General features: G+C 43.1%; 1 protein-coding gene across 1 annotated transcript in view; it reads right to left on the bottom strand.

Annotated features, from left to right (window-relative positions):
- LOC102994737 (phospholipid-transporting ATPase IB) overlaps window positions 1-27,301 on the bottom strand; it is a 467,552-nt gene that overhangs the window by 263,603 nt on the left and 176,648 nt on the right. The window contains exon 24 of the mRNA XM_028497800.2: window positions 26,042-26,214. Within this exon, the coding sequence (XP_028353601.1) occupies window positions 26,042-26,214 (173 nt within the window). The remainder of the gene's footprint in view (window positions 1-26,041; window positions 26,215-27,301) is intronic.

The following is a 27,301-nucleotide window of genomic DNA, read 5'->3' as shown; positions in this document are numbered from 1 at the left end:
AGCCAGGCATTTAAGGACGGCCTCACTCAGAATGCAGTATCAGAGCAGAGACCTACATCATGGGAGTATGTTCCTTTGTAGGGTAAGGGCTTTACAGGCAAAGGGAACAGACCCCTCAATGTTCCTGAGCTGGCAACCTGCTCGGAAAGCCCCAGGAACAGAAAGGAGGCCAAAGAGGCCAGGGCTTGGTAGGCAAGGGGGAAGCCGTATCCACCGAGGTCTTTTCATGTTATTCTCAGAGAGATGAGAAGCCACTAGAAGGCTTCTTAGCTGGGCATATGGCTTCTCTTTTAACCAAACTCTGGGCTAATCAAAGCAGATCATTAAGCGTAACCAGAGAACTCTGCATCAGCTACAGCAGGAGAGACGCTAAGACCATACCGAAATCCAAGAGACTGAAGAGTAAATTCACAATCGTTCAAGCCGCATGCTTTTTTACTGTCCAGCTCTTCCTCCAGACCACAGGCCTCATGGAGACGGGGCTGTGCTGATCTTGTTTCCACCCCCCAGCCCCATACAGCTGAGTCCCCAGAACACACAGGGAGCCCCAGGGAGGTGTTGGGCAGGAAACATTTTTGCAGCACATACCTTTAACTCATTCAACACATACGCAGATTTCATACTGATTTTCAACTCAAGACACACAATGTGACCTACATTTGAAATACTCTTTAGGAGACTTTTAAATCTGCTGGAATAGTCACCCGAAAGACACTAAGGTATCAACAGGAAAAACTTATCAATCACTAGCAACTACTAGATTCAGATTGGGCTTTTCTAGAACCTTGACTGAGAATCTTAGTTCAGGGCAATGAGATATTTATTTTTCCGTAAAATATCTACATGAAAGCTGTAGCACTCAAAATCATACTGACTAACTTCAGGATTTTGAAAAGTGGGCTAATATAAATTTGTTCTGAATCAGTACCTTTTCATACATAAAGATATGCTTGAATAGTATAATACATATAAAACTGGTGAAAATTTCTAAGCCAATGAAAATCACCCCTTAGTCCTATCAGAGACCACAGACTCGGTGAGAACGCTGAAATCTGTCACACAGAATTGTAAACGTGCCTTTCAAGTTGGAAACAGAAGAGGCAATTTCTGCTTCTCAAAGCTTACATCAAAACTGAAAAATGGAATGAACTGACAAAGCTGGGAATCTAGTAAAAGAGAAACAGACAGCATTTTGGGAAAGGAGGGAATTCTGTACAGTGATCGCCGTCTCTATTTTTAGGGATTAAGTTGCTAAACTTACCTTAAGACAAAATAAATCAAGTTAACCTTAGGATAGTTTTAAAGGAAGATTGGTATAGTAAACTAAATACAGTATTAAAGTTTCAGTTCCATGAAGATATTCCTTACTTTGGCTTCTATCAGCTGAAGTAACTTATCTTTTGTTGGAATGGCATCATTTTCGATTCAAAGCAGTCTCCGGTTTATTTTGCAAGGAAATATTTTTAAGGCTATCATCTCCTACTCATGCAGTTCTCCCCACCCGCCATTCACAACTCCCCCCAATCCTTTTACATACACAAACTCAGAATTGATTAAGGGAACTCCAGCTGAGGATTTTATTAATTAGCTTGGGCAGTATGGAAACCTAAGCTTACTATATCAGCTGGCTCAGGCTGGCATAAAAAAGTACCACAGACTGGGTGGCTTAAACAACAGAAATTTATTTTTTCTGCAGTTCTGGAGCTGGAAGTCCAAGATCAAGGGGCTGGCCAGTTGGGTTTCTGGTGAGAGCTGCTTCCTGGCTTGCAGAAGGTGCCTTCTCGCTGTGTGCATACATGGCAGAGAGCTCTCTCGTGCCTATTACAAGGACACTAATCTTATTGGGTCAGGGCCCCACCTTTATGACTTCATTTTACCTTAATTACCTCCTAAAGGCTCTCTTTCCGAATACTGTCATATTAGGGGCTAGGGCTTCAACATATGAATTTCAGGAGGACATAATTATGTCCACAGTACTTATATTTCCCTTCACTATGTCTTTGGTCTTGGGCAAAGCGTGAGGGGAGCCACTTAGATCCCTGTCATCTCATCCCCTTGAGTCCGTAAGGGTTTCAGCAAACCCACGGGATTGGCCTTGCTACAGGTAGCATGTGCATCCTACCCTGAGTAGGCTTACGATTCAGCAAGCACGTCTGACCTCACCCAAAGCCCTGCTTCTCGGTCACCTTGACAGAGGGACTGAATTATGGGGGACCCTTCACCTTCCTTGACTTTTCCTCCTGTTCCAAGCCTGCAGCTAGAAATGGGGACTTCCTACAAGGCTCGTCCTCCTGGCTCTGGAATCCTACAGGCAGCATCACTGACCAGTGAAGATCTCCATGCCTTGAAGGTGAAGACCCCCATGGTTCTGTGCAAACCCAGAGGAGCTCAAGGACCCTTTTCTCATGGGGAACTGGTCCAACAGCCTGGCTCACAAACCCAAAGCCAAACAGCAGCCTGGTAACTACACCTGATGGAAGCAAAACAAGTCAGTACAAGAGGGCACATACTTTCAGTGGCTGCTTATAGGTGCTACTTCACGCACCCAGGGACTTAATACAGAAAAGCAAGGGCCCCTCAAAATCAACTACAAAACATTTGAACTTCCTCCCACAGTCAAAAAGGGTGACAAACTTGTCCTATGAACGACGATGACAATGTCACCTAGTGTCCTAGAAGACCGATGTCACCTAATATGATGCACATTCCTCCTGAAGTCTTGTCCTCTCAAACCCAGCCTGGTCCGTCTAGAAGGACAGCCTCTCCCCATGTTAAAAATTTCCATCACCTTCTGCAAGCTGCACAGGGAATTCACCTTCTCCAGAAAACTTCCCCCGATTAGACAAACTCCAATAATAAATACTGGAACTTGCAGCTTTATGGTATTTAATTTGTGATCAATTCTCAACATCTACATGAGTCGTTTTATGTATTTTCTAAAGCCATATTATGTTTATTCATATTATTGTTTTCCACTAGACTGTATGTAAGCTAAGGGTGACTGTGTAGTGTAACCCTGAGTCTTTCTCATTTTCACCCTGCAGCTGCACAACCTACGGTGACTGGTCAAAAACAGGCATTTGGCACATGCTAGCTACAAGGTAATGGAACAGGGGGGCATTTTCTCTAGCTTCTGACAGATCGACAGGCTGTCTCTGGGGGACTCTGGGCTCGGACACCCACCTGCACAGACCCAAATGCACGGCAGCTGCTGGAGAGCGCACAGCACCCTGAAATGCTGGAAATTAATCTCCCGCCAGTGTCCCCTCGGACGTGGCCTGTCCTACAGTGAGTGAGTCTTAACTTATCCTCCACCCACCAACCCCACTACATTCCATCCATCACTAGGAGTTACTGATTCTAACTCCTTAATGACCATGGATCTGGATCCCAGTCCCTTGCAGAAAATCGATAAACTACATCTGACAGTTTTTTGCATCCCTACTCTGCGTCAGAGGCTCAGGCTACCACTACCCTAGTTCAATATCACTAAGTTAAAGTATTGCAAGGGCCTCAGACCTCGCAGAGTCTATTTTGACCTTCGCACTGCTGCCTTCCCCCAAACACACGCGAGCTCTGTGAAACTGCTCAAAAACCCTCACCTCCTCACCATTTTCCTTAAAGCCTTTCAGCGTGGCCTCTGGAGGTGGACCCGCGGGGTTCCGACCTTGGATCTGCTCGCTGGAGCTACGGGGCACCTGGGGGCAATGCCTTCAGTTCTCTGAGGCTCAGGTCTCTAAACTGTACAATCAGGATGGCAAGCTTCCTCTCTGTGGGACTGTTTCAGGGGTTCTCAGAAGTGGTAGACGGTAGTTGTCTGCAGAGGGTCGGGACATAGTGCTAACAAGTGTTAGTGTCAATATCATTAGTATCGCCACCAACACCCTCCCCTTGGAACCAACAAGGCCACTTAGCTCCCGAGATCTGACTTTCACGGCACCTCGCACTGTACACCGTGTTCCTATTTGTCATGTCTGGGCTGGCCCCCCCGGCACACTGAGTCCTCCTGGCAGGCAGAGATGGTTACCGTTTGTGTTTTTACTCATCAACTTTAATCGGTAGACACCTGCTCAGCTGGGTCACAGCGAAGAGCCTGGGCGGCCCTGTGATGTGGGCCAATGTGGTTACCTGTGCAATCCCACTAAAACCAGTTTATTCCAAAAAAAAAAAAAAAAAAAAAAAAAAAAGATGTTTAAAAGCCCTCTTAAAGCAGAAACTAACACACCGTTGTAAAGCAATTACACTCCAATACAGATGTTAAAAAAAATGCCCTCTTTTTCTCCTCAACATTAGCTAAATACACATGACACTGAATCCAAAGAAATCTTGAGCTTGAGACAGTCTCAGGTAGACAAGCAGAATTGCAAGGCCCCCAAGGATGGAAGCACGCCAAAGACTCGGCTGCAGTTTTTAAATACAGGAAACACAAAAAGGACCACAGCAAACCCCTGCCTTCTTTCTTTAACTTCTCTGATTATAAATATTTTAAAGCTTCATGAAATGTTGGTATCAGCCCTAATGCATTTGTTATTTATTATTCTTAAGTAGCTGTGCTTACACTTACATAGGTTAATGTACAATTACAGCTATATAGGAATAGAAACGCAAATCCCAAGGGTCATGAAAGTAAAGGAACATCATTACCATTTTTCTTCCATTTTTCCAACAGGCTTCACTGCCTTCTATATTAATCTTGTATTTCTTCCCAGATTTGATCATTCAAAATTCCTGTTTTCATGTGAAGCATTAGGGTTTGAAAAAATACTGAACATATACCGATACGTTCACTTGTTCAGTGATGTACAAATAAGCATCTGTTCCCTTACTCTTGTTATTTGCTGCCTCAGGAAAGATAATATATGTTCATCATGATTTTATAAAGACAAAATAAGGACTTAAGGCTCAATTATCTGTACATTGGCAAAATACCGTGACAACATAGGACTCCTAATTTCTCAGGCTCTGGTATTTTCAAACAACACCTATTCACTGAAACAAATAAAAGGAAAAATGCACCAACGATTGACAGATGGTTTTAACTTGGCGCTTGTATATTTGTGAAAGGATTACCTTCATGCTGGTGTATTTACTTTGGTCTTTAATGACTGGTGCACCCAACTGAAAGGACGCCCCTATGAGTACTTGCTTTGCAAGAGAAAAAGGCCGTCTCTGGTCTTCTCAGATGACCCAGATGTCAAGATTTTGATGGGATGGTGGGGGGGAGAGTGGCTGTCTGTTTGTCTGTCTGCCTGTCTGTCTGCCTGTCTCTCATTTGCAGAGCTATCAGGACTCAGCCACTGGAGACTGTTGAGCCCGGGAACGCTGACAAACCTCAGTTACCTGATTAACAAGAAACAACAGGAACCAGACCTTTCAGCAGAAGCTCTTAGCCACTGCTAACCCAGCAAAGCTGTGCAGAGGACCCCAGTAAGCTCAGAAATCACCAATCAGAGAGCTCAAGCCAAGCCCAGGGATTCCAAAGTTTGGCAACTTCGCTTCACCCATCTGGCTTATCTCCTGTTGACAATTTACTTGTGACCCTGAGTGGGACTAAACAGAAATAAAATATCAAGAACTCTGAGAAACAAAAGACGAAAACGTTCTTCTCTTGTCTTGTATCCTCTCTCAAGTTCAACGAGTCAGAAATGGAATCACAGAGACTCAAAGCAGAGAAGCCGTCCTACCCTTGTGATGGGTGGATGGACCCAGAAGACATCTGGCTGGTGAAACAAGTCAGTCTCAGAAGGGCAAACACTGCACAATTCCTCTCACATGAGGCGTCTGAAATAGTCAAAGGTATAGAAATAGACAACAGAACGGTGGTGACCAGGGGAGGGGTGTGGGAGGCGGGGGAGCTTTGTCCAATGGGTACAAATTTACATTTATACACAAGGATTAAGTTCCAGAGACAGTGCCTGCAGTTCACGATGAGGCCCTGTGCACTTGAAAATTTGTCAAAAGGTCCATCTCACGCTAAGCAGTCTTACTACACCAAACAAAACAAAACAAACAAAAAAATACCAGTGGGACACAAGGAAACTCTGGGAGGCGGTGGATACGTTAATCACCCAGATTATGGTGATGGTAAAAAGAGTGGATATATGTATCTTGACTCACCAAACTGTATATGTTAATTATGTGCTGCTTTTGGTATACCAATTAGACCTCAATAAAGCTGGAAAAAACAATCAGAAACAGACAAGCCTGCAGTCCGCGGGTAGTTGCAACTGCAATGCTGGCCCTTCCTATTCAAACTGGAGGACAGTAAAGCTTCAGGGTGGAGTAGTCCTTATGATTTCCAAAGTCATAGGAGGAATCCTGGCTGTCAAATCAGGAAAGGGAAGGCATCGATAATTCAGGAGGTGATAAATGAGGGAAAGTGTCAGATGTAGAGACAGGGAAAGGGAAAACATAATTTTCTTTGGGACCAATTAAGGTAAGAGCTGCTTTGCATATTCTCAAGCAGAAACATGTGGATGCTGTCAGAAGAAGTGGAATTTTTTTCCTAATGAAAGTTAACATGACACTTTCTTGCATTAATGAAACACATTCGGAACGACTGCACGGGAAAAAGAGAAAAAGCACTTTAAGTACAAACCCTACCACAGGGAGAAACCAGGAGACAAACATTCACGACATACTGCACATGTTTAATTGAGCTCTGTTCTTGACTTTTCCTCCCCTGGTTCGTTCTTCTAGTAGGAAAGATGCCAAATATTATGAGCTTCTCTTTCAGAATCCGGGACCACAGTTTGACCTAACAACACCTTGTTTCCTTTGGCAAGCAGTATTGTCAAAAATAACAGGCACCAACAAATTAACCATTCATGAAAAGGAGGGGGAGGAAGAAACACGGGAAAAAACGTGACACGTTACGTGTCTCTGAGCTCCTCTGGCATCTGCTGTGGGGCCCGGTGTGTCGGAAGCAGCAGAGCAGAAGGATGGAGATCATGGGATTCTAGCACCATAATTCTTAGACTACGGCCGAAAGAGAAAAGGGCCTCATTCCTTACGCTGCCCATTTTCTACCCGAGCTTCTGTGTAGACACACTAGTGTGAAGAGCACCAACCAAAGGGAACCCCCGCCATGTAAACCACTTTTCAGAACTGTTCACACGGGTAGTTCTAGGATAGAAGAAAAGTGATGGGATCACACCAATTTCATAACCAATAAAAATGTTTTTCTAAGAGACATGTTTCTAATTTCACAGCATATTGTTATAGTTCAAACCCTATTATTAAATGCCCCTCAACAGATATTTCTGTCATGTTACCACACTGTAAGTACTACCTTTTAATGTGGGTGACAGAAAGAGGATGTTCCTGCATTCTCAACCTATACTAAAATACTTGCCCACATTCTGTCGCATGTACTATATATAACTCCCTAGCAAATCGTCTTGCTAGCTCACGACACACGCAACCAAGGGGACGGGTTAATTTATTTTTCTATTTCTCACCCGAAGGAGTTATATATAAATAGCGACGAGGGTGGAGTCAAGATGGTGGTGTGGGAAGACACCGAGTTAGTGTCTCCCACAACAAGGGCACCTGCAGGCCACTGGTGGTGGACCCTGACACCCAAGGAGACAGGAGGAACCCCCAAGGGAACCGCCGGGGGTCAGGCCAAAACTCCTCCGGTGGGAGCTCCGAGTCTGAATCACTGGACTGACAGAGAACCTCAGACCCCAGGGAATATTCATCAGAGTGAGGTGTCATGGAGTTCCTCACATCAGCACCAAGACCCAGCTCTACCCAACAGCCTACAGACTCCAGTGTTGGAAGCCTCAGGCCAAACAACCAGTAAGACAGGAACACAATCCCACTCAAACAGAAAAAAAATTTTTAAATGAGACAGCAAAAAAAATATGTCACAGATGAGTGAGCAAGGTAGAAACCTACAAGACCGGGCCTCCCTGGTGGCGCAGCGGTTGAGAGTCCGCCTGCCGATGCAGGGGACGTGGGTTCGTGCCCCGGTCCGGGAAGATCCCACATGCCACGGAGCGGCTGGGCCTGTGAGCCGTGGCCGCTGAGCCTGCGCATCTGGAGCCTGTGCTCCGCAACGGGAGAGGCCACAGCAGTGAGAAGCCCGTGTATCGCAAAACAAAAAACAAAAAACAAAAAAAACCTACAAGACCAAATAAATGAAGAGGAAATAGGCAATCTACATGAAAAAGAATTCAGAGTAATGATAGTAAACATGATCCAGAATCTCGGAAACAGAATGGAGGCACAGACTGAGAAACACAAGAAATGTTTAACAAAGCTCTAGAAGAACTAAAGAACAAACAAACAGAGATGAACAACACAATAACTGAAATGAAAAATACACTAGAAGGAATCAGTAACAGAATAACTGAGGCAAAAGAACAAATAGGTGAGCTGGAAGACAAAATGGTGGAAGTAACTGCTGAGGAGCAGAATAAAGAAAAAAGAATTGAAGACAATCTCAGAGACCTTGGGGACAACACTAAACGCACCAACATTCGAATTATATGGGTCCCAGAAGAAGAGGAGAAAAAGAAAGGGTCTGAGAAAATATTTGAAGAGATTATAGTCCAAAACTTCCCTAACATGGGAAAGGAAACAGTCACCCAAGTCCAGGAAGAACAGAGAGTCCCATAAAAGATAAACCTTAGGAAAAACACACCAAGACACGTATTAATCAAACTAACAAAAATTAAATTCAAAGAAAAAATATTAAAAGCAGCAAGGGAAAAACAAAATGTAACAGATAAAGGAATCCACATTAGGGTTATCAGCTGATTTTTCAGCAGAACCTCTGCAGGCCAGAATGGAGTGGCAGAATATACTTAAAGTGATGAAAGAGAAAAACCTACCACCAAGATTACTCTACCCAGCAAGGATCTCATTCAGAGTCGATGGAGAAATAAAAAGCTTTTCAGACAAGCAAAATCTAAGAGAATTAAGCACCACCAAACCAGCTTTACAACAAATGCTAAAGAAACTTCTCTAGGCAGAAAACACAAGAGAAGGAAAAGACCCACAAAAACAAACCCAAAGCAATTAAGAAAATGGTAATAGGAACATACATATTAATAATAACCTTGAATGTAAATGGATTAAATGTCCCAACCAAAAGACACAGACTGGCTGAATGGATACAAAAACAAGACCCATATATATGCTGTCTACAAGAGACCCACTTCAGGCCTAGGGACACATACAGACTGAAAGTGAAGGGATGGGAAACGATATTCCATGCACATGGAAATCAAAAGACAGCTGGAGTAGCAATACTCGTATCAGATAAAACAGATTTTAAAGTAAAGACTGTTACAAGAGATAAGGAGGGACACTACATAATGATCAAAGGATCAATCCAAAAAGAAGATATAACCATTATAAATGTTTATGCACCCAACACAGGGGCACCTCAATACATAAGGCAAATGCTAACAATCATAAAAGGAAAAATCAACAGTAACATAATAATAGTAGGGGACTTTAACACCCCACTTACACCAATGGACAGATAATCCAAAGAGAAAATAAATAAGGAAATACAAGCTTTAAATGACACAACAGACCAGATAGATTTAATTGATATTTATAGAACATTCCACCCAAAAGTGGCAGAATACACTTTCTTCTCAAGTGGACATGGAACATTGTCCACGACAGATCACATCTTGGGTCACAAATCAAGCCTCGGAAAATTTAAGAAAACTGCAATCATATCAAGCATCTTTTCTGACCACAACGCTATGAGATTGGAAATCAATTACAGGAAAAAAACTGTAAGAAACACAAATACATGGAGGCTAAACAGTGTGCTACTAAATAACCAAGAGATCACTGAAGAAATCAAAGAAGAAATAAGAAAATACATAGAAACAACTAACAACAAAAACATGATGACCCAAAGCCTATGGGACGCAGCAAAAGCAGTTCTAAGAGGGAAGTTAAGAGCAATTCAATCTCACCTCAAGAAACAAGAAAATCTCAAATAAACAATCTAACCCTATAGACTTAAAACTAGAGAAAGAAGAACAAAGAAAACCCAAAGTCAGTAGAAGAAAATAAATCATAAAGATAAGAGCAGAAATAAATGAAACAGAAATGAAGAAAACAAAAGCAAAGTTCAATAAAACTAAAAGCTGGTTCTTTGAGAAGCTAAACGAAATTGATAAACCCTTAGCCAGACTCATCAAGAAAAAAAGGGAGAGGATGCAAATCAATAAAATTAGAAATGAAAAAGGAGAAATCACAACCGACACTGCAAAAATACAAAGGATTATAAGAGACTACTACAAACAACTGTATGCCAATAAAATGGACAACCATGAAGAAATGGACAAATTCTTGGAAAGGTACAATTTTCCAAGACTGAACCAGGAAGAATTAGAAAACACAAACAGATGATACAATCACAAGTAATGAAACAAACCATGATTAAAAATCTTCCAACAAACAAAAGTCCAGGACCAGGTGGCTTCACAGGTGAATTCTATCAAACATTTAGAGAAGAGCTAACACCAATCCTTCTTCTCAAACTCTTCCAAAAAATTGCAGAGGGAGAAACACTCCCAAATTCATTCTATGAAACCACCATCACACTGATACCAAAACCAGAAAAAGATATCACACAAAAAAGAAAATTACAGACCAGTATCACCGATGAACAAAGATGCAAAAATCCTGAACAAAATACTAGCAAACAGAATCCAACAACACATTAAAAGGATCATACACCATGATCAAGTGGGATTTAACCCAGGGATGCAAGGATTCTTCAATATATGCAAATCAATCAATGTGATATACCACATTAACAAATTAAGGAGTAAAAACCATATGATCATATCAATAGATGCGAAAAAAGCTTTTGCCAAATTCAACACCCATTTATGATTAAAAACTCCAGAAAATGGGCAGAGAGGGAACCTACCTCAACATAATAAAGGCCATATATGACAAACCCACAGCCAACATCATTCTCAATGGTGAATAATTGAAAGCATTCCTAGCCACGGCAATCAGAGAAGGAAAAGAAATAAAAGGAATACAAATTGGAAAAGAAAAAGTAAAACTGTCACTGTTTGCAGATGACATGATACTATACATAGAAAATCCTAAAGATGCCACCAGAAAACTACTAGAACTAATCAAGGAATCTGGTAAGGTTGCAGGATACAAAATTAATGCACAGAAATCTCTGGCATTCCTATAAACCACCAACGAAAAATCAGAAAGAGAAATTAAGGAAACAATCCCATTTACCATCGCAACAAAAAGCATAAAATTCCTAGGAATAAACCTGCCTATGGAGGTGAAAGACTTGTACTCAGAAAACTATAAAACACTGATGAAAGAAATCAAAGATCACATGAACCGATGGAGAAATATTCCATGTTCTTGGATTGGAAAACTCAATATTGTGAAAATGACTATACTACCCAAAGCAATCTACAGATTCATTGCAATCCCTATCAAACTACCAGCGGCATTCTTCACAGAATTAGAACAAAAAATTTTACAGTTCGTATGGAAACACAAAAGACTCCAAATAGCCAAAGCAATCTTGAGAAAAAAAAGCGGAGTTGGAGGAATCAGGCTCCCTGACTTCGAACTATACCACAAAGCTACAGTAATCAAGACAGTATAGTACTGGCACAAAAACAGAAATACAGATCAATGGTACAGGATAGAAAGCCCAGAGATAAACCTACGCACATATGGGCACCTAATTTACAACAAAGGAGGCAAGAACATACAATGGAGAAAAGACAGCCTCTTCAGTAAGTGGTGCTGGGAAAACTGGACAGCTACATGTAAAAGAATGAAATTAGAGCACTCCCTAACACTATACACAAAAATAAACTCCAAATGGATTAAAGGCCCAAATGTAAGGCCAGACACTATTAAACTCTTAGAGGAAAACATAGGCAGAACACTCTATGACATAAATCACAGCAAGATCCTTTTTGACCCACCTCCTAGAGTAACGGAAATAAAAACAAAATTAAACAAATGGGACTTAATTAAACTTCAAAGCTTTTGCACAGCAAGGAAACCATACACAAGACAAAAAGACAACCCTCAGAATGGGAAAAAATATTTGCAAATGAAACAACAGACAAAGGAGTCATCTCCAAAATATACAAACAGCTCGTGGAGCTCAATATCAAAAAAACAAACAATCCAGTTAAAAAATGGGCGGAAGACCTAAATAGACATTTTACCAAGGAAGACATACAGATGGCCAAGAGGCACATGAAAAGCTGCTCAACATCTCTACTTATTAGAGAAATGCAAGTCAAAACTACAATGAGGTATCACCTCACACTGGTCAGAATAGCCATTATCAAAAAATCTAGAAACAATAAATGCTGGAAAGGGTGTGATGAAAAGGGAACCTCCTGCAATGTTGGTGGGAAGGTAAATTGATACAACCACTATGGAGAACAGTATGGAGGTTCCTTAAAAAACTAAAAATAGAACTACCATACAACCCAGCAATCCCACTACTGGGCATATACCCTGAGAAAACCATAATTCAAAAAGAGACAGGTACCACAGTGTTCATTGCACCACTGTTTACAATAGCCAGGACGTGGAAGCAAACTAAGTGTCCATCGACAGATGAATGGATCAAGAAGATGTGGCACGTATATACGATGGAATATTACTCAGCCATAAAAAGAAACGAAATTGAGTTATTTGTAGTGAGGTGGATGGACCTAGAGTCTGTCATACAGAGTGAAGTAAGTCAGACAGAGAAAAACAAATATTGTATGCTAACGCATATATATGGAATCTTAAAAAAAAAAGGTACTGATGAACCAAGTTGCAGGGCAGGAATAAAGACGCAGACATAGAGAATGGACTTGAGGACACGGGGAGGGGGAAGGGTAAGCTGGGACGAAGTGAGAGAGTGGCATGGACATATATACACTACCAAACGTAGAGTGGAGTTACAATTTAATTGACCTTATGTGAAAATTTAGTCACCATTCCCTACGAGTCCTTACATATGGCTTAGCGCTGACAAACCATGACTTTTCCCCAAACAAGCTTCTATGAACTCTGATGGTTCAATTTGGTTCAGAACTGATCAGATCTGAGCTGTCCAATTCCAGGTTCAGAACAAGGACTAGCTTAAGCTGGAATAAGACTCTGTTACAAGGCCATACGCTTGGGTTCACCCAATATGTCTAGGGAGATACAAACCCAACCCTCAGTTAACCTCTAGGATTCCAGAGCTATGTGGTACTGATGGTGTTTGTACCATATGTAAGAGATTTTTTGTTTGTTTGTTTTGTTTTTTGTTTTTTTGTGTGGTACGCGGGCCTCTCACTGTTGTGGCCTCTCCCGTTGCGGAGCACAGGCTCCGGACGCACAGGCCCAGCGGCCACGGCCCACGGGCCCAGCCGCTCTGTGGCACGCGGGACCCTCCCGGACCGGGGCACGAACCCGCGTCCCCCGCATCGGCAGGCGGACTCCCAACCACTGCGCCACCAGGGAAGCCCCCAATAAAGATCTTTTAAAAAGATAAAATAAATAGTGATAACATGTAACTTTTACCTGGAGGGAAGAATCAAACAAGATAGAAATCCCCAAAAGTCAAAAGTTGATCTCGCAGAATGATAAGCATAAATTATTTCCTAAATAGTTATTTAAGATGAAAACAGTCCTTAATTTCTAAACATGAGTCATCACCAAAATTACCTTTGGTTTACAAAAGTTTAATAAGAATTTTTTTCTATGCTAGAAATGTTTAGAAAGGGATTCCTTTTTCTACTCTGGATTAATACTCCGAAATCTCCAAATATGCCAGTCTCTACAATGGGTAACACCAGTGATTTTTTTCAACACTACAAAATCTTCATCCGCCTAATTTTCATTCCAGAGAAATACTAGTAAAACCTGTGGGTGGAAAAACATTTCTTAAACATTGGGCTTCTGGAAATTGTTTTCATTCAACATGCTGCCCAAGACCTGTTACATCTGAGCACTCATCTTTGCAGACTAACAATAAGGCCAGTTAGGACCACATAAATTGCTGCAATCATACAAATAATAGCATTCATTTTAGAGCTAACCCCCAAAAACCTGTCTAAAAAATGAATTCTCCCTTAATTGTATTTAATCAACAAATGGGGAAACATACGCTAAGCCATAATACAAACAACCCGAGGATAGGCTTACAACGTCGACAAGTTAATAATGCTCTCTGGAATAAAAGATCCAAGGAGGAAACTGACTTTTAACTAAACATGTAGGATGCTGAGAAATCACATCATGAAAGAAACCAAAGAAAAGTTTTATTTTTACAACTGTATGACTGGATCCCCACCAACACAGAGGCCAATCAAAACATGATTGGTGCTACAATTTTAATTAGTGTGTCTGAACTCTGTTTTGATATGATTCTTGGGGATGGTTCACAGGCTGAAAGATAGCGCACAACAAAAGCACAGCATCCTGAGATGTCTTAGCGTCCATCACACCTCCAGCTGGAGTGGAGACCAGGTGGGAAGAGGCAATTCCTTTCCACAGGAGCAGGGCACAGGGAGGACAGATGCACAGGGTTTAGGTAAGTGCATCAGAGTCCACAAAATGGGTATAAGACCGAGCCAGTCGTGGGAACGACAGACTGTCAGTGTGTAAAAATGCAGCGTCAGTTTCTTTCTAGAGTCTGCTCATATGTGTCCTGCCACAAAACAATCTCTCAACTGCTCCCTTTTCCAAGTGGGACTAACAAAGCCCAGCTCTGCTGACTAAACAGGACAGCACGTGTCTCCCAACCAGGCAGGAAGTGAGCTACTGACTGTACCTAAGTCACATCCCTTCGCTTTCCTAGGGAACGGGCACAGATACTTCTGCAAATTTCTGTGCTGCTTACTTTTTTAAAAAAATTTATTTATTTTATTTATATATTTTTGGCTGCATTGGGTCTTCGCTGCTGCGCGCGGGCTTTCTCTAGCTGCGGCAAGAGGGGGCTACTCTTCGTTGTAGTGTGCGGGCTTCTCATTGCGGTGGCTTCTCTTGTTGCGGAGCACGGGCTCTAGGCTCGCGGGCTCAGTAGTTGTGGCTCGCGGGCTCTAGAGCGCAGGCTCAGTAGCTGTGGTGCACGGGCTTAGTTGCTCCGCGGCATGTGGGATCTTCTCAGACCAGGGATCGAACCCGTGTCCCCTGCATTGGCAGGCGGATTCTTAACCACTGCGCCACCAGGGAAGTCCCTGTGTTGCTTACTCTTGAATGCATTATTATTGTACGGAAATCATCGAGTGTCATCGCAAAGACTGAGCTACAAAAATCTTATTCAGAGTGATACTTAAAACAGTGAAAAAAAACCCTCTTAACCTGAATATTCAACAACTAGGAATAAATTAAACCAACCATTGTGTTTTCATAACAGAACACTACAGAGCTTTTTTAAAACACATTTTATGTTACTATTTGCCGTAGAAACTGTTTAGCATCTTTTCACTTTTCATATTGTGAACTGGCTAACGCTCTTTCAAGAAAAAGCATTTCAACTGAAAAAGATCTACATTTAAATACCAATTGCTAACAGTAATGCTCTCTAGTCTACGGGACTGTGAATGCTGTGTTCTTTCTTCTTGCTTATCTGCCCTTTCTAACTTTTCTCTACAAGAAATATAAATCACTCTACAGTTAGCAAAATCAGCCCCGAAAGTTTCTGGAAACATTGGTTGTACCCCCTCGGCCCTCTCCTCTGGAGTGTCTTTACTCCTATGGTATCAGAGTGAGTACATACATGTTTATCTTCAAATCGATCCTGAAAGACAGAAGTCTAAACACATTGGAGAAAATAAACGATGTGGGCTGAGGTCCCTAATTTGCACAACCAGGGGGAAATCTCTGCTGTGATGTTTTCCTTCCACGCCATCTCCTGCCCAGAGACTCAAGGCCATAAATCACGTCTGCCCGGGTGGCGGCACTGGGGCCCAGAGCACCCCCTGTGTTTGCAGGGGGCTGCAGTGAGGCCATCTATCAGCTCCCTCACAAGGGAAACCCTGATGACTCTTTCATGACTCTTTTCCTGACAATACAAACCTTTTAAACTTCTCAATGTTCTCAAGAGGTCCAAGTGTCCCCCCAGCTCCCATCTGTGCCTATGAAATTGATCTCCATTTCGACAGAAATAAAGAGCTTCCCAGAAAAAGGAAAAATGAGAAAACAAGAAAGACGGTCGTTTTAAGTAAAGGAAACAAGGAAGCGAGAACAGAGAACGCCTTCTTCAACACACTGAAAACGGTTTACCCATTTTCTACATGACTGTTATCCCCCTGGAGAATGATAAATCCCACAAGACTTTATGCTAAATCGGTGTAAACAAATTCTACTTTTTGAAAAATGTGTTAAAAGGCAAACCTTTCATCTGAAACTGAGTCTTGACAGTAATAAACATGGGACCATGGCTTTGCTGGCAGAGACAATTACATGACTCAAGAGCAGAGACCCTGATCTCATTCAGATCCAGGAAACACTGCTAACGCCTCTATCACTTGCTGAACCCGTGGCCAAGATGATGTAATCTGTCTGAGGCTTTTATTTCCTCATTTATAAAAAACCAAGACAATACTTATCAAGGATCAACAAACTGCGAGACTGAAATTTCAGACCTCGACATCGTAAGTTGTTTATACGGTTTAGCCTCTCTAAAAGTCCCTTGGATACAACATCCTGCCTGTTCTGCTATGAGAAGGCCCTGGCAACGGAGAGGAGAGGAGTACCACTGTACTGTATCACTGACACAGTAAACTGGGAAGACCAGGGGGGAGACCAGCAGGGATAAGGCAGTGCAGGGATAAGGCAGTGCAGGGACCAGAGAGGATGGCGACCCGCTCAGTCACATTCCAACTCGAGGTACCCAAGAACGTCAGTGTGAAAAATCCCAGGTGTAGATGGATCTACAGATCTGCAGCTCAAGGAAGAGGTCACGCTGGACAAGCAGACTGGGAAGGTCATCTACTCTCAAACCTGACTACCCATTAGAACCACCTGGAAGTTCGTAAAATTCCTAGACTTCTGCTTTAATTGTTCTGGGGTACGATCTGGGGATCAGGACCTTCTTTCTTTGTTATCTCTCGACAAAAATTTTGTTCAAATAGATAAAACTTCTATCCAACATTTCATTTTTTTTCATTCAGCAAACATTTCAATTCAATGGATGAGTTCTTTTGTTCATTTGCCTATATTTTTAGGGTAAAGTTAACATAAAATTAACCACTCAAAGTGTAACAATTCAGTGGCATTTAGTACATTCACAATGCTGTGCAACCATCACCCCTATCGAGTTCCAGAACATTATCATCCCCAAAAGGAGACCTCGTACCCACTAAAAAGTCACTCCCAATTCCTCCTCCCCCAGCCCCTGAAAACCACGAATCTGCTTTCCCTCTGGATGGATGGATGTGCTTATTCTGAATATGTCATATGAATGGAATCCTATAATACGTGGTCTCTTGTGACTGGCTTCTTTCCCTAGCTATGTTTTCAGGGTTTATCCATTTTATCCATACTGTAGCAAAAGGAGTCCACTGTATGGACAGACCACATTTTGCTTGTCCATTCAACCATCGATTGACACTTGTGTTGTGTCCGCCTTTTGGCCATTATGACTAGTGCTGCTACGAACACACACATACATGTATTTGCTTGATGACCTGTTTTAATTCTTTTGGGTATTTATCCAGGAGGGACATGGCTGGGTCATATGGTAATTCTAGGTTTAACTTTTTGAGGAGAAGATATTTTAAGTTCTCCAGATGATTCAGCGGGAAGCTAGTGCTGAGGATCACTAATGGAGAAGGTGGATAGTCAGAGGGAACGTACCAGCGAAAGACGTGGGGTGGGAATACAACAGGGCCAAGGGCAAAACCTGGAAATCCAGCATTTCAGAGCTGCTGTGAAAGAGTCCACGGGGGGACACATAACTAGGGAGAAGAGGGGGTTGTCAGGAAACAGAATCCAAGGGGAGCCCTGGACGCCAGATGCTGAGGACGAATCCAGAAAGGAATTGAGAGGCTGTGCATGTGGCAAGACGGAGGTCTTCCTGGAGGAGGTGTGATTTCAAGGAGGAGGGGCACGCACGAGAGGCGAGGCCTACAGACACACGTTCATCGTTCGCACTTAAGGCAAAGACCAGTCTTGTCTCTGTTCTCCTACGACGCCCAGGAACGGCAAATATCAAGCCTAAAATAAAGATCTTACTGGACTAACCAGTTTACACCTCAGCAAATAACACCCCTGCCAGACACAACGGTAAACTGCCATCCACATTGACCGGTTAACTGTTCCGCTGACCAGATGATGACTTTTTGAGGATTTTAACCGCACGCAAAATACTCTGGAATAGCAGTGTGTAATTAGCAAAATAGTGTGATTCCAATCTCAGCAAAATCTTTAACAAATTCTTACATTTTCCCTCTTTCTGCTGCCTGAAGTACTGTTTTAGTTTAAAAGTACTTATCCATGGGCTTCCCTGGTGGCGCAGTGGTTGCGCGTCCGGCCGCTGAGCCTGCGCGTCCGGAGCCTGTGCTCCGCAACGGGAGAGGCCACAGCAGAGGGAGGCCCGCATACCACAAAAAAAAAAAAAAAAAAAAAAAAAAGTACTTATCCATTTTCACACAACCTTTGCCGGTCTCTGAATCAATACAGCTGGGAGACAGTGCATCACGATTTCACTGAAAAATTATTTTCTGAAAAAAAAGTACTTTGTTATTAGAGAAAAGGGTAACTTTTATAACTATTGCATTTTAAAGATGAAAAGTGTGAAAAGGTGAACCTTCTATTTGAAGTCACATATTAAATTTAACTTAAGTTTAAATTCTCAATGAATAGAAAGCATATCTGAAAGGTGTGAGTGCTTTAAAAAAAAAAAAAAAAAAAGTCTGTGGGGTTTTGTTTTTTCTTTTCCTTAATCTTAAGTATGAGACCAGCCAAGAAATGTCTCCTGAAGGTAAAAGAGTGCACTATCCTAGATTCCTTTTTTCAATTAGTGTTTCTATTTTGTAGACAGTAACCGTATTTAATTTGAAATTTCCCCTTTCAGTGCCAATTCCAGTTTGAACGCCTTCCTGTGGAGCCGTTAGGGGTACAGCGTGACGTGACACACAAAGCCCTCTGAGCGCAGTCACAGTCAGAAGGGGAAAAAGAGGTTTGTCTTGGGTATCAAGCACCTGGCAAGCAGAGCGCGTACTCCCATGGGGCCTGGAAGGCATTCCTGGCTCCCCTGAGAATCCAAATGGACTTGTTCTGATTCCCCCCGAAAAACCACGAAGTCAGAGCACGTGTGCTATGATGGACAGCGTACCAGATTTTCCGCATCTCTTGTTGTCTCTGGTGTGGTGTGTCTCTGCTCTCACCACACCGCGGTGACGCCTCCCTGATGTGGCAACCGCTGGTGACCGTGGCTTTCTCACCGTGACCCCAGGCTCTACGTGAGACGGTGGCCACCTCGGGTGGTGACGCTCCGTAGACATCAGGTGCCGCCTACCCAGCCGCTTAGCAAGGTAGACACAAAGGGGACACTGTGAGAAAGTCCTTCCCCAGCATGCTTTCTAGCCCTCTTGCCCCGTGCATGTCCCTCATCTAAACCTCCCCTGTGGCATCCAGGAAAGAAAGTGGGCTTGTTAGATACGACACCAAAACACAAGGGACAGAAGAAAGAACGCTTCATGAAAACTAACATCTTTTGTGCTACAAACAGTACCACTGAGAAAATGAAAAGACAGCCTACAGAAGGAGAAAAAATATTTGTAAGTCATATATGCGTTAAATACTTTATCCGGAGAACATAAAGAACTCTTACAACTCAATAATAAAAAAGACGAATAATCCCATTAAAAAAATGTGCAAAGGCCTTGAATAGACATTTCTCCAAACAAGATACATAAATGGCCAATAAGCAAATGAAAAGATGCTCAACATCATCAACCGTCAGGGACGTGCCTATCGAAACCACACCTACTAGGCTACCCAATCAAAAGATGGATAATAACAAGCGTGAGCCTGGATGTGGAGAAACTGGAACCTTCACACACTGCTAGTGAGAATATAAAACGGTGCAGTCACTTTGGATAAGGCAGTGCAGGGATAAGGCAGTGCAGGGATAAGGCAGTGCAGGGACCAGAGAGGATGGCGACCCGCTCAGTCACATTCCAACTCGAGGTACCCAAGAACGTCAGTGTGAAAAATCCCAGGTGTAGATGGATCTACAGATCTGCAGCTCAAGGAAGAGGTCACGCTGGACAAGCAGACTGGGAAGGTCATCTACTCTCAAACCTGACTACCCATTAGAACCACCTGGAAGTTCGTAAAATTCCTAGACTTCTGCTTTAATTGTTCTGGGGTACGATCTGGGGATCAGGACCTTCTTTCTTTGTTATCTCTCGACAAAAATTTTGTTCAAATAGATAAAACTTCTATCCAACATTTCATTTTTTTTCATTCAGCAAACATTTCAATTCAATGGATGAGTTCTTTTGTTCATTTGCCTATATTTTTAGGGTAAAGTTAACATAAAATTAACCACTCAAAGTGTAACAATTCAGTGGCATTTAGTACATTCACAATGCTGTGCAACCATCACCCCTATCGAGTTCCAGAACATTATCATCCCCAAAAGGAGACCTCGTACCCACTAAAAAGTCACTCCCAATTCCTCCTCCCCCAGCCCCTGAAAACCACGAATCTGCTTTCCCTCTGGATGGATGGATGTGCTTATTCTGAATATGTCATATGAATGGAATCCTATAATACGTGGTCTCTTGTGACTGGCTTCTTTCCCTAGCTATGTTTTCAGGGTTTATCCATTTTATCCATACTGTAGCAAAAGGAGTCCACTGTATGGACAGACCACATTTTGCTTGTCCATTCAACCATCGATTGACACTTGTGTTGTGTCCGCCTTTTGGCCATTATGACTAGTGCTGCTACGAACACACACATACATGTATTTGCTTGATGACCTGTTTTAATTCTTTTGGGTATTTATCCAGGAGGGACATGGCTGGGTCATATGGTAATTCTAGGTTTAACTTTTTGAGGAGAAGATATTTTAAGTTCTCCAGATGATTCAGCGGGAAGCTAGTGCTGAGGATCACTAATGGAGAAGGTGGATAGTCAGAGGGAACGTACCAGCGAAAGACGTGGGGTGGGAATACAACAGGGCCAAGGGCAAAACCTGGAAATCCAGCATTTCAGAGCTGCTGTGAAAGAGTCCACGGGGGGACACATAACTAGGGAGAAGAGGGGGTTGTCAGGAAACAGAATCCAAGGGGAGCCCTGGACGCCAGATGCTGAGGACGAATCCAGAAAGGAATTGAGAGGCTGTGCATGTGGCAAGACGGAGGTCTTCCTGGAGGAGGTGTGATTTCAAGGAGGAGGGGCACGCACGAGAGGCGAGGCCTACAGACACACGTTCATCGTTCGCACTTAAGGCAAAGACCAGTCTTGTCTCTGTTCTCCTACGACGCCCAGGAACGGCAAATATCAAGCCTAAAATAAAGATCTTACTGGACTAACCAGTTTACACCTCAGCAAATAACACCCCTGCCAGACACAACGGTAAACTGCCATCCACATTGACCGGTTAACTGTTCCGCTGACCAGATGATGACTTTTTGAGGATTTTAACCGCACGCAAAATACTCTGGAATAGCAGTGTGTAATTAGCAAAATAGTGTGATTCCAATCTCAGCAAAATCTTTAACAAATTCTTACATTTTCCCTCTTTCTGCTGCCTGAAGTACTGTTTTAGTTTAAAAGTACTTATCCATGGGCTTCCCTGGTGGCGCAGTGGTTGCGCGTCCGCCTGCCGATGCAGGCACGATTTCACTGAAAAATTATTTTCTGAAAAAAAAGTACTTTGTTATTAGAGAAAAGGGTAACTTTTATAACTATTGCATTTTAAAGATGAAAAGTGTGAAAAGGTGAACCTTCTATTTGAAGTCACATATTAAATTTAACTTAAGTTTAAATTCTCAATGAATAGAAAGCATATCTGAAAGGTGTGAGTGCTTTAAAAAAAAAAAAAAAAAAAGTCTGTGGGGTTTTGTTTTTTCTTTTCCTTAATCTTAAGTATGAGACCAGCCAAGAAATGTCTCCTGAAGGTAAAAGAGTGCACTATCCTAGATTCCTTTTTTCAATTAGTGTTTCTATTTTGTAGACAGTAACCGTATTTAATTTGAAATTTCCCCTTTCAGTGCCAATTCCAGTTTGAACGCCTTCCTGTGGAGCCGTTAGGGGTACAGCGTGACGTGACACACAAAGCCCTCTGAGCGCAGTCACAGTCAGAAGGGGAAAAAGAGGTTTGTCTTGGGTATCAAGCACCTGGCAAGCAGAGCGCATACTCCCATGGGGCCTGGAAGGCATTCCTGGCTCCCCTGAGAATCCAAATGGACTTGTTCTGATTCCCCCCGAAAAACCACGAAGTCAGAGCACGTGTGCTATGATGGACAGCGTACCAGATTTTCCGCATCTCTTGTTGTCTCTGGTGTGGTGTGTCTCTGCTCTCACCACACCGCGGTGACGCCTCCCTGATGTGGCAACCGCTGGTGACCGTGGCTTTCTCACCGTGACCCCAGGCTCTACGTGAGACGGTGGCCACCTCGGGTGGTGACGCTCCGTAGACATCAGGTGCCGCCTACCCAGCCGCTTAGCAAGGTAGACACAAAGGGGACACTGTGAGAAAGTCCTTCCCCAGCATGCTTTCTAGCCCTCTTGCCCCGTGCATGTCCCTCATCTAAACCTCCCCTGTGGCATCCAGGAAAGAAAGTGGGCTTGTTAGATACGACACCAAAACACAAGGGACAGAAGAAAGAACGCTTCATGAAAACTAACATCTTTTGTGCTACAAACAGTACCACTGAGAAAATGAAAAGACAGCCTACAGAAGGAGAAAAAATATTTGTAAGTCATATATGCGTTAAATACTTTATCCGGAGAACATAAAGAACTCTTACAACTCAATAATAAAAAAGACGAATAATCCCATTAAAAAAATGTGCAAAGGCCTTGAATAGACATTTCTCCAAACAAGATACATAAATGGCCAATAAGCAAATGAAAAGATGCTCAACATCATCAACCGTCAGGGACGTGCCTATCGAAACCACACCTACTAGGCTACCCAATCAAAAGATGGATAATAACAAGCGTGAGCCTGGATGTGGAGAAACTGGAACCTTCACACACTGCTAGTGAGAATATAAAACGGTGCAGTCACTTTGTATCTTTTTTTTTTTTTTTTTTTTTTTTTTTTTTGCGGTACGCGGGCCTCTCACTGTTGTGGCCTCTCCCTCGTTGCGGAGCACAGGCTCCGGACGCGCAGGCTCAGCGGCCACGGCTCACGGGCCCAGCCGCTCCGCGGCACGTGGGATCTTCCCGGACCGGGGCGCGAACCCGCGTCCCCTGCATCGGCAGGCGGACCCTCAACCACTGCGCCACCCGGGAAGCCCGGTGCAGTCACTTTGCAAGCCAGTCTGACGGTGCCTCCAAAGGTGAAATATACGGTTACTTCCTGACCCAGCACTTTCCCTCCTGGGTATGTACCCAAGAGAAATAAACACATAAAACCATACAAAACCTTGTACATGAATCTTCATAGCAGCATTACTCGTAATAGTCTAAAAGTATCAACAATCCAAATGTTTATCGAAATGAATAGACAACACGGGGTCTATCCCTACAATAGAATAGTATTCAGCTATGAAAAGAAATGAAGTACGGACACAGGCTACGACAGGGATGAATCTGGAAAACATTATGCTCAGTGAAAGAAGCCAGTCAGAAAAAAGACCACATTCTATAGGACTGCATTCCTATAAAATGTCCCCAATAGGCAAATCTATAGAGACAAGAAAGCAGATTCATGGTCGTTTAGTAATGAGGGGGGTTGAAAGGGTGAAGGAGGTAAGGACTGCCTGATATTGGATAAAAGTTTCTTTTCGGCGGGGGGGGCATCAAAATATTCTAAAATTGGTTGTAGTACTGGTTACAAAACTCTGAACACATGAAAAGCCACTGAACTATTACATACTTTAAATGGGAGAACTGTGTGATACTGGACTTCTCTCTCAATAAAGATGGTTTTTTAAAAAAGGGAGGGGACCATCATAAAACCAGGAAGCACGGTCTTTCACCCCTCACTGTCTCAGGTCCCTCAGACCTGTCCTGAGCTTCCTGACTTCCAGGCAAAATGGGCTTCTCATCCACTGTTTCAAGCACATTTGAATCCGTTCCTCGCCCCCATGGTCCTCAGATGTCCTACAGTCACACGCACAAAAGCAACATTTCTCTCCAGCACGGAGGCTCCACCAGCCTCCAGCTCTCGTTGGCCTTCGGTGGCAGGTTCCGAATTAAGAAAAGGGATCAGGACAGCAAAAAAAAAAAAAAAGACAGGGAATATCATTCTGTGAAGACAGACGGTCAGGGTTCTTGGGGGGAGGTGTACGCATGGGGACAATGAGAACAGATTCTTTGGTCTCGTACAGAAACCAGTAGGGGGAGGGACAAGGCTGGGGAGACCTGGGAGAGAAGACCTTCCTGATGGCAGGGCAGTGGGGCTTGCCCTCAGACTGGCTGGGCATCCCCAACGGGCAGGGTCCTGCGGTCTGGGCAGAGAGGCGTGGCCTCGCCAGGGCCTTCGGGCAAGGCAGAAATGGCAAGGCCACTTGTCAACGTGACACTGGTTATTCTAACTGGACCAGGCTCAAACCCACAGGAGGCGTTCCTCCCAGACTAAAACAGCAAGCAAGTTCCAAGCATCTTGGTAACAGGCTTCTGAGAAAGTATCAAAGGAAACAATGTATGAAGAGTGTATAACCGTAAAACATAACAACAGGCACCAGTGAAACGATTAATCCAGCAATATGCACGGAGCATTTAACGACCACATACCAGGTGCTGCCTGAACAGAGTGCTTTCAGAAACGGGAAGCTCCGCTCTCACCTTTCAACTTGTGGACTGCACAACTGGGAGGGTGCCACTAATCTTTATTTAGTTTATTCTCTTTATACAAGCAGACCTCATTTTATCCTGCTTTGCTTTATCGCACTTCACCAGATACTGTGTTTTTTTTACAAACTGAAAGCTTGTGGCAACCCTGAGGTGAGCAGGTCTACTGGTACTCTTTTTTCCGACAGCACTTGTTCACTTTGTATCTCTGTGACTCTGTGTCACGTTTTGGTAATTCTTAAACTATTTCAAACCCTGGACAGCAAAAATGGTCACCACTGGCTGAAGGCTCAGATGACGCTTAGCGTATTTTTAGCAATAAAATAGTTCTGATTTGTTTGTACATTTTTCTAGACACAATGTTACTGCACGCTTCATAGACTACAGTATAGTATACAAATAACTTATGCACACACTGAGAAACCAAGAAATTCACCTGATCTGTGTTATCGCAATATTCACTTTATTGTGGTGGTCTAGAAACAAACCTGTAGTATCTCCCAGGTCTGCCTATAATTGGCCTGACTTTCAAATCTCTATCAAAACTGGACCTTGTACAGCCAGTAGTCAGTGGGTTGTTAACAATCTCACCCTAAAAACCCTTCCCAGATTTCGAGAAACGCCAGCAGAGGCATCTGGTTAGATCTTAAAACAAAAATTGTCACAGCACGGTCCCCAGCCAAAGCTCCTTGTGGACTGAAAAGAAACACCGACTGTCCATCAGGAAAGAGGCATCCAAATCCCACAAGACTTGGAAGTGGAGCGCATCCATCTGGAACCAAGGAACCAAGTCCTTGGGACCCTTCTAACATCCCACGACCCTGAGGCCGCGTGTTTCAGTTTATCCTACGTGAATATGACCAGAGACCCTGGCTTTGATCTGCTCAGAAGTCAATAAACAAAACAAAAATGCAAAAAACACTAGCCGCCTTGAGCGCAATCTGTGAGTGGACAGTTGAATGTGTATTATTGTTTTGCTTTTTTTTTTTTTTTCCCCCAAAGCTTATTCCCACGCATGGTTCTTTCACGTAAACCCAGGACTCAGACAAGTCAGAATATGAGTCTCGGGCAGCCTCCGTGAGCCTACCTGCAGCATATGACCGCTTTGCACGAGAGGGCCAAGTCCAGGAAGCTTCTCCTGACCTCGAAGGACAGCGCGTACTTCAGGGTGTGCCCGTCGATGATGAGGGCCGCGTCGTTCTCCTTGCCCAGAAGACTCCCAAGGTCAGCGCAGTGCTGGGTAATGGCTGCCCGCGTGGCCTGAAACAAGGGTAGGAGGGGTGAGCAGACGTGTCACATTTTAATAAATCAAAAACAGAAGCTTTTAAAAAGCAGAAAGAAAGGCCCAGAAATCCAAAGTACGTTCCTTAAAATGAAAACATGCCCATTCTAATGTAAAACATACAGAGCTCAACTTGGCATATTTATACATTAAAATGACACTGGACTGCCCTCTAGGTCTGTGTTATGGGTGAAAACATCCCCATGGTGAAATTTTTTTTTTAAGATTTTTTTTTGATGTGGACAATTTTTAAAGTCTTTATTGAATTTGTTACAATATTGCTTCTGTTTTATGTTTTGGTTTTTTTGGCCCCAAGGCATGCAGGACCTTAGCTCCCCAACCAGAGTAGAACCTGCACCCCCTGAATTGGAAGGCCAAGTCTTAACCACTGGACCGCTAGGGAAGTCCCCCCATAGTGATATTTACATTTGATATTTACAATAACCTACTCTGGTTGCCGTCTACGGCTGACCCAGAGCATCCACATTCTTCTCCATTGGAACTTTAACCGCTTAGGTTCTGATGACTATCTTTCTCTCCCCTCCTTTATGCTACATACATATTATTCTTGGTGTCCCTAGAATAGGAAACTCCATAAAAACAAATACGTTTTTTGGGAAAAGGTAACGTTGCTGGAGCTTAAATGCCAAGCATCTCTCAGTTCACACAAGGTCACCTTTAAAGCATCCAAAAGATATTAGAGGATATAAAAATAACACAAAAGGTGAATTTCCATTCTCTGCTGAGATCTGCAGATTAAACCATTTCTCTCCACGTACCATCAGAGTAAGAAACGAATTGATAATTTTTTCATGTTACAAAAAATATCCAATAAATTAAACTGCCAATACGTTTTAAAACATTGCTACCAACCTAAATAAGTTCTTTGGTGTGATGTCTACTATCAGATGGGATTAAAGCATAGAACCACTTTTGAGATTTAAAAACAAAGACATTGTGATCTTCCAACGGAATTTGTGATTACAAATAGGCTATCAAGTTCAAATATAATATAGGGCTTCCCTGGTGGCGCAGTGGTTGAGAGTCCGCCTGCTGATGCAGGGG

This window comes from Physeter macrocephalus, chromosome 13, assembly GCF_002837175.3.
Source record: "Physeter macrocephalus isolate SW-GA chromosome 13, ASM283717v5, whole genome shotgun sequence".
Classification (NCBI taxonomy): Eukaryota; Metazoa; Chordata; class Mammalia; order Artiodactyla; family Physeteridae; genus Physeter; species Physeter macrocephalus.
This window is presented reverse-complemented; position numbering and strand designations above follow the sequence as displayed.